The 9,080-nt window shown below is 33.4% G+C and overlaps 1 protein-coding gene across 1 annotated transcript; it reads right to left on the bottom strand.

Moving 5' to 3' along the window:
- Positions 1 to 4,561: 4,561 nt before the first annotated feature.
- On the bottom strand, positions 4,562 to 8,151 carry LOC111042966. Its single transcript, XM_022327729.1, has 4 exons — positions 7,347 to 8,151; positions 6,809 to 6,901; positions 6,650 to 6,745; positions 4,562 to 6,572 (listed from the first exon to the last, which is right to left on the bottom strand). Exons 1-4 carry the CDS (start codon positions 7,483 to 7,485, stop codon positions 4,615 to 4,617), a joined length of 2,286 nt encoding a protein of 761 aa, XP_022183421.1. The 5' UTR covers positions 7,486 to 8,151; the 3' UTR covers positions 4,562 to 4,614.
- Between the last annotated feature and the right edge of the window lie 929 nt (positions 8,152 to 9,080).

The raw sequence follows: 9,080 nt of genomic DNA, 5'->3' as shown, positions 1-9,080 counted from the left end.
TAACATTAGACATCCCCCTCCATGCTACTAAAAAGAAGGGCGGAATTTCATTAATGCGCCCGGGGCGCATAATTTCTAAATACGGGTCTGGGGCGTATAGCTATAGTTAATTAATACACTGTTGCACGGTGTTGAACCAGACCTACACACATACAGTACATGGTGTTTCAACCGACAAATGCCCAATAAGTACATGGTGAAATATTAACACAGTTGCACAGTGCTTTAACTGACTGTTACACGGTTGTACGATGGGCATTTACCCAATAAAACCTCCGTTAAAATATTGTACCATGACACAGTGTTTGAACTGATAATAGCACTCTGAGTGCACAGTGCTACCCATGTAAAAATTTGGTATTCAAAATGACTGAAAACACAGTGCAGGACAGTAACTACACCGTGTTCTACACAATTAATTTATTGATGATTTGACACAATCATAGCACAGTAATTGCTACTCGGGTATGTGGTTAAACACAGGTCTCGGAAATTTTCAAATACGTCCACCAGTAATAGAACGTCTATCTTCAGGTACAAGTCTGAATATTCTCCAAGTGTATTGCAGTTGAAGTGGTTCCATACTGATACTGCGTGTTCGTATTCTTCGTCACTTATATGTTCTTCAGTCAATGTACTATAAAAATCGTTTTTTTTCTGGTAAATTCGTTTCTTCGAGCTTGTTCCAACTATCAGTATATTCGTAAGGGTATACACCTTTACGTGTGACGAGCTGCATATCTCTGGGTATGATTGCTTTTGTGGTTTCTCTGAATTTTTCGAACTCAGGTGTTATTAAATTGTCTGCAAGTGTTGATAATTTTGACGCCATGAAATGACATGAGTCTATGAATCGTATTGAAAAGCTGTTGTTGATATATTTTGAAAATGAAACGAATTTCTCCTCACTATTTGGTATTACAGAAATTGTCTTAGCGTCATATCCAAGCTCAGTTACAATGAAATGAACATCATAATTGGATAAATTATGAAAGAAACTTGGAACAAAATTTGGTGTTTGAACCTTGAGGTTTTAAGCATTACACAATGTGTAACGTCTCACACCATGGCATACCCAGATTCGGGGTGGAGCGTACATTGACGAAACTCTCGTGGTAAGGTCGCCAACCCACAGCCGAGATTCGAGAATCGGAGCATGTGGGATTTGTATCATAATAAAGAAGCATAATAATAAATAATAATAACACCTGATTGATGGGCGAGATAAATGTATTTTTATCTTAATAATAATAATATAATAAAAAAGAAATTTACGTTGTGGCCAAGAAAAGCCCACACGGCATAAAAACTTGGCCGTAAAAAAAGAAAGGTCACCGTATAGACAAACACAAATATATATATAAATAATAATAATAAATAGAATAGCTGCATTCTCGCAGTATACCTAAAACACGACACATAGGCACATGGTTGCCGGCGTATATAAATAATAATAATAAATAGAATAGCTGCATTCTCGCAGTATACCTAAAACACGACACATAGGCACATGGTTGCCGGCGTATATAAATAATAATAATAATAATAGATAGACAACACCACAAATACCGACCAAGGTGTAATATAAATAAATCAAAAAACAAATTACCCAAAACGGTGTGTGATGCCGAGCATCGTCCCCAGGACGTCCTCGGTGAGGCGATGTTCTACTCACACATCATGTTGTCCGGCAGAGAGGCACAACGAAAGTAAAAAGCGTCGGACGCGTCGAACACCACACACGGAAAATTAACATATTACCTAATAATTGGTCGGTATTCGAGTTATTTGTGTACAAATAATGATAATGACATAATGCCTATCGGTCAATCCCGACCACGGGTACTAGGCAGCGGTGATAGTGTGTGTGTACACTGCTGATACCGGCGTGTTTAATCGGTGTGGGCAGAACTGCCCGCGGGACGGAGAACACTATCTTAGTATAATATGCGATATCCATAGTTATGGGTTTTCGACCGTTACAGTAACCCCCCCTGTAGAAGGGTCCTGGACCTGTCTTGGACGCTTCTACAGAAAGAAATAGGGAGAAACTATACACGATTGATTAGGGGCTGCACTTAATCCGTGCCGTTATTACGCTGATGGCTTAGCATTAGTAGGTCGGATATACTTTCTGAGAAAAATAATATTAAAAGTTCCACGAATTTTATCCGTTACGGGATCAGCTACAACATACGCATTACAGCTTTTAATATCTACAATTTTATACGGTCCTTCTTATAACATAAAAAATTTCTTTATCTGATGGTCAACGGCGGAAGAGGAGCGATGTGCACGAACGAGCACTTCTTCCCCGATCAGAAATATGGTAGCTTTTCCATGACGGTCATGCCGGATTCGGCGTTCCTCAGCCTTAGTTCGTTGAACCTCGGCAGCCATGGTTAGTTTGACGGTAAAATCATCACTACCTTTCGGCGGACATTCAACAGCTTCATATATGGGACTGTACCTTTCAGTTTTTTAAGAAAATCTCGCTAGGAGTGAAACCCGTCGATTCATGAACGGTATTATTCAACACCCACTCAATATACTGCACGTATCGGGGCCACTCGGTATGGGACTGATGACAATAAGTACGAAATAGTCGACCTAGCTCGCGCATAACCCTTTCAGCCGGATTACTTTGAGGATGATATACGCTCGTAGTTGTCACAGATACTCCTAGCGCAGTAAGACGAGCTCGCCATACATTACTAACAAATTGGACTCCGTGATCCGATACAACGGTTTGTGGAGTTCCATGGACTTCAATATAGTCGGTGATCATGCGGTTAGTCACTATAACTGCAGTAGACCGTTTTATAGGAAATAATCGGACAAATCTAGAAAAACAATCGAGTACAACGAAAACATACTTAACATGATTCCACCCAGATGGCAATGGATCATACAAATCAACACATACTCGTTGGAGGGGTGCATTAGCTAGTACATGTTGCATTTCACCTTCTGTCCTCACGGTGCTAAATTTTGCACGTTGACAGGTGTCACAACTTTTAACGACCCTACGTACATTTCCACTTAGACCACGAAAATAACACACCTCTCGGATGGCTGCAATACATTTTTTCGGACCTACATGTCCAAAATGCAAGTGGAATTTCGAGATCAGCTCATCGACTCGATGTAGAGGCACACAGACTAGCCACCTATCAGAGTCGGGATGCCTACGATAGAATAAAATGTCTCGATACATACAATAACGTTCAGCAATGGCACTTAATACGGGAGACTGATTGGACACTTGATTCTGATTTAGACTGTTCAGTGACTGATAGTTTTGACTGAGCCACAGACGTCGTTGCCACAGACATCGAAGAAACCATGGTTGTACTCGTTGTCGGGGTAGTGAGTGTCAAATCTGACGTAGTAGTATTCGTGATTGGCCCCATCTTGACTTGATCTTGCTGGAATAGACTATTGATCAAACGGTCGGGGGGACGAGTCTCTCGCTTGCCAGCTGCATACATCAACGGCGAACAACGAAAAACAGACAACCAAAACGGAAGCGATTGCTTATTGGTAATGAAAGAAATCACGAAATAAATATAAATAGAATCACAATTTCAGACAAATATAGATTACAGATCGTCAAACGTGAGGCGACCTCGGACAACTGTAACTCGTATATGAATAACGAGAAAACAAAAAAACAACAGATATCGATTTCGATAATAATAAAAAATTACTGAAATATTATGGATGAAAATCATCACCGGTACGTCGGGACGACACTCAGAACACACAGCGAATTGGTAACATGTTAAAAAAATAACCTTGGTCGGTAGGTGTAATATTTTGAATTCAAATAAACAGAAACTCGCACTCCTAGAACAAGACTGTCACAACTCAAAATTTATAGTTTTGAGAAAAATCAATTTGAAGTTTGGACTTAAGATATTTTAATGAATTTTTTACTTATGCGTTTGAAATTTAACACTTAAATACTTACAACCATACTTTACAATATTAATTTTTCAAATATTTTGAAATTCACTCTTAAACCCAAAAATTTAGACTTGTGGCCATTTACAATTTTTTAAGTAAATGCAAGACTGCCATATTTTGAGATGCGACTGTATTGCATACAGAAATTGATTTTTAGATGGCCACTTATTAAAATATGGCAGTATTGAATTTAAGCCATGAACATTTTTATGCCATAAATCGAGTTGTGGCACTGTTGAAATTTAAATTACTAATAAAATATATTTTTATATAATTATATTATTTATTAGTAATTTAAAATTTGATTTATTGTTGTATTATAATGGTATAGGTATGATAATAAAATATCCTTAAATAAATTAACAGTTGTAATTAATCATATTTAAAAAAACTTTAATTAATCAAATAAAAAAAAAAAAAATGACTACCTGTCTAATAAGTTAATAAACTTATTTTTGTGTATCAAAATAACAAAATATTAATCAAACATAACAAAATAAAAAAACCGTTACTTATTGTTAAATAACAAAATATTAATCAAACATAACAAAATAAAAAAACCGTTACTTATTATAATTATCATGACCTTATGATGAGTATAATGTTATAAATTAAAATAAAAAATATAATTTATAATTTTATAAATTAATCACTTTCTTCGTTGTTATTAGTATTATTAATTTCAGACACTTTTAAGTTCTTATAAAAACTATGGTAAGTATCTGGAATAAGTATTGCTTCACACAATGAAATTAAGTCTTTTTTTTTAATCTGTGTGATTCCAGGCTCTTCAGAAAATGCAAATTTCAAGTTGATGTTTGATGATTTTATTTTTGAATTTCTAGTTTTCTTTAAAACTATAATTTCTTTAAAATCTGCTTCTCCATAAGTTGTTTTATAAAAGAATCTGTCTGGGAATTCTTTTGTTACTTTAATAATTTTAATATCTCTCCATAAAACTGTTTGACCTGTAGTGTTTTTATTAAAATTATTACCAATATCCTTACTCAATTGCTTAAAATCTATAAAATCTGTGTGTGTAAGCTCGTTTAATTTAAATGGTTTTCCAGTTTTTTTTGCTGATTGGATGACTGTAGGCCATTGTAGGGGAGAAAAAATTGACCCTCCTCTAAGTAGCCTATTTTTTTGTTTTTCAATTGTAGAGTGTACTGAATCCCCTTCATTTTGTGTGTGTCCGACTATCAAAAATTTGTGGGTAATAGAAGGAATATCTAGATAGTTAATAGCATACAAGTACAAACTAATCATGAATTTATTTTTTTGCTGACCTGAACAGTTATCTGAATAAAAAATAGTATCTTTCTGAAGACAATTCTGTATAAGATATTTGTAAATGCAAGTAGATATTTCATTGGCACCTCTTTTACCTTGATCTTCGTTCCAAACAAAACAATTGGCTTCATTTTCGCCCAAACTATATACAGTTAAATTGTAGGTGGCAAATTTTCTAGCATAATAAAAGTTTGATACTTTTGCAGCTGGAGTAGTTAGAACACTTTGCAAATCATAACAAGACACCATATACTTTTCAGTATTTTCCTTAGCCAGCTTCTTATCTTTTTCTTTTTCAAACCTTGATAATTTAGTTTCATTTTTATGTGCTTCAAGCTCATCTTGTAAATTTTGTTTTTCAATATCAGAACTATTATTGTACTTTTCACACAAACCACACTGGTCTTTTTTGGGTACATAGAATCCTATGTTAAACTTTGTGTTGAACACATGTGAATAAGTTGAAAGTTTGACTGGTGATATATTTTTTTCCTCACATTCTTTAATATATAAATTATGCATACTTGATAGAGTCAATGAACCATCTATAAACTCTCTAGAAGTTTGATTTCGTAAGTAATGGGATTCAATTCTAGGAAAACTGTTAATATGATTTTGTATTCCAGCTACAAGTTCAAGATCTAATGATCTATGATTATGATGTTTCCCTCTAAGGTCATTTAGTGTAAAATTGCTACCAGCTGATTTTTTTATAGTAGTTCTTATGAATTTATCACTTATACATAATGTGGCCATAAACATTTTTTTGCATACCCTTTTACTAACATCATCTAATGGAAGGAAAAATGCATTGTTTGATAGCCTTTTGCTTCCTTCTTTAATATATTTATATTTAGGTGTCACTAGTGATGTATACTTAATTATGAAAGCCCTCCTTGCAGTTATATCTCCCATTCTCCAGAACATATTTAATACATTTGAACGCTCAGCTAGTGTGAATAGTGTGGCACATTTAAATTTGCATTTATCAGCATCACAAGGGGGTAATAACTGCTTTTCATTAACTTGTTTGCCACTATTATTTATATAAGCCTCGCCTAAATTTAGTTTTGTTTTTTTTACATTTCTACTCCACTGTTTTATATTTTTTAATCTCTTTTTACTGTTTTTATTAATTGGAATAATATTCTCTTGTGTTTCAATGTGAAATGATATTATAGCTGATTCACAGACTTCATTGATAATTTCATTTATGATACCTTGTTCATCAGAACTTTCTGATGATATTACTGAGCTTACCTCTTCTTTCCAATCTTTGTCTTTCACACTATCATCAAAATCTTCAGTTTCTGTAATTAAAATACATATTGTTGTAATATAAAGTTTATATAAAAATGAGATCAAGATAAAACTATTAGGTATTTACCACTAGAATCAGTAATTTCCATAGGAACTAGTTCAATGAAATGTTGTGTAGATTCATTTGATTCGTTTTGATTCATGGTTTCTAATGTTAAATCAACTAAAAAAATATTACAATTATATAGTTTGTAAAAAAAAAAACAAATTGCATACTTCTACTTACAGTTCTCATATTCAGGTCTCACTGAAGGTGTATCATTTAACCAGCCTATTACTTTATTTGTAATATCAACTTCTTCGTCATTAATAGATGTTACTATATTGAACAATAACATATTAATTAAAATTATTGGTTAATAATATTTTGTATATTATAATATTATACCATTAGAAAATGATTTAACCAATAACTAATATTGTTAGTTATCATAGTGTAGGTACCTATATTATAATATTATAGTATTATACATACAAAATACCTAATGATAGGTATTTATATTATATGAACTTTATACCTATTTATAATTCATGCTACTTACAACTATTTAAATGCAATCAAAGAATTATTTTATATTTAAGCTTCAAAAACAACTATTAAACACAAAATTAATATGTACAAACAACCAGTATTTACTATTTAGAATACCTACTGCTTCAAATACTTGAATTTAAAAGTATTTAAAAATATTAATATAAGGTACCTATTTGATTACTTTTATTAAAACTTTTAAGGATTAGCTGAATATAATATTATCACTTACCTGTTTCTATAGTATTGTCATAATTAATATCCTGGGTAAGATTTTCTGTGTTAACAGTAGACGACATATTAATATTATTCTGTAATTTATTTACTAGTACTAGATTTAACATTTTGGAGCTTCTAGTGAATCTTGACATTTTAAGACTTTAGGTAATACTAAACACACAATATTAATAACAATAATAATAATGATTTTAATTTTTAGAACTTGAAATAATAAAAGCGTATCCATGTATGGTACTTACTAGTTAAAAAACATACTGATAATAATTATTATAAGCCAATTGATAATGATATTAAATTGATTGATAATGATAACCATTGTTAATCGATATGAGAATTTGGCGCAAAACGAAAAGCTATTCTATTTATAAATACAATACAGTCATAATTCGTGTTGTGGCTGCACTATCACAAATTATAAAATGCAATACTGCCACAACTCTAAATATTGCTGTTTTGCACTCAACATATTACACGATAATTAGTTTTTATTCAGTGCAAGAACGCCACAAGTCGAAATAAGGCAGTCTTGAATTTTGACTTCAGTGATAATTTGGATAAATAAAAATAAGTATACTGCCATAAAGTAAATATGGCTCTCTTGCATTGAAAATTAACCAATATTTAAATAATTCAATACAGACACATCTCTATAGTGGCTAAATGAAAAATGATATTGAATGTGGCGTTCTTGCATTTAAAAGAGCTTATTTTTCTCTATCCAAAAGTAGTCATAACTCAAAATTCATGAATTTTGAGTTGTGGCAGTCTTGTTCTAGGAGTGCGCTATCTCAGCAAGAAATAAATATAGAAGCAACAAACAGAATGTCATCGATCGACTTGCATTGAAATATAATAATAAAAAAACAAAACAAAATGTATAAAATAATTCCTTACGCAGATAGACTCAACAATTTGACGAAAGAAAAAAAAACAAACTTCATTATGCGAACGACAAAATGTATAAATTGTTCACCCCACCAAATATCAACACTCTATCACCTGTTATACCACACTCGTATCGCGACGAGGACCTAATAAGTAATAACACGTATGCGAAACGTAGTCACGGAAATGCACAGACGTGCGACATCCTATAACGCGAGCGATATACGTGCGCTCCGGTCACCGCGGGACATACAGCTTATGGGCAACTTACAGCTAATCGTCAGTGTGTGCACGGACCTAACGTGGGTAAAACAATTTTAAGTCTCGGTCTACCAATCGTGATCAAATATTTTCATTGTTATTAAACCAAACAGCGGAAATAAATACGGCGGACGGAAAAATCGTCGTCATAGCACATATATTACGCGAGTAAAATCTACATACCAGCTGATCAGTGATTACACCACATCAGCAATAATAACAAAACAATTTGAAACGATTATAACGATATGTAAAGCGTTGTGATAACTTAAATTAGACATCGGGGAACGATCGCACAGCCGTGCCGGAACGACACGCACCCAATTATAAATAATCAATATTGTACAACGGCGGTAGACCGATAAACGTTAATTACTGGTGGTTACGTAATCGAACCAAATCAATAGGATGAGACATATATACAGGTGCACACAAAGACGTTTACAAATAACATACTTAAATTTACAACCTATAGCTAGCCGCCGATTCTACCCACACCGCGATGATGATATGCACCTCCTCATGACGTCGATGAGACACGGTTCTTGGGTACCGGTTATAACAGCAACGGATAATTGTG

Source organism: Myzus persicae, unplaced genomic scaffold (genome assembly GCF_001856785.1).
Source record: "Myzus persicae strain clone G006 unplaced genomic scaffold, MPER_G0061.0, whole genome shotgun sequence".
Lineage (NCBI taxonomy): Eukaryota > Metazoa > Arthropoda > Insecta > Hemiptera > Aphididae > Myzus > Myzus persicae.
Note: the sequence above shows the minus strand (reverse complement) of the source record. Positions and strands in the feature narration are given on the sequence as shown.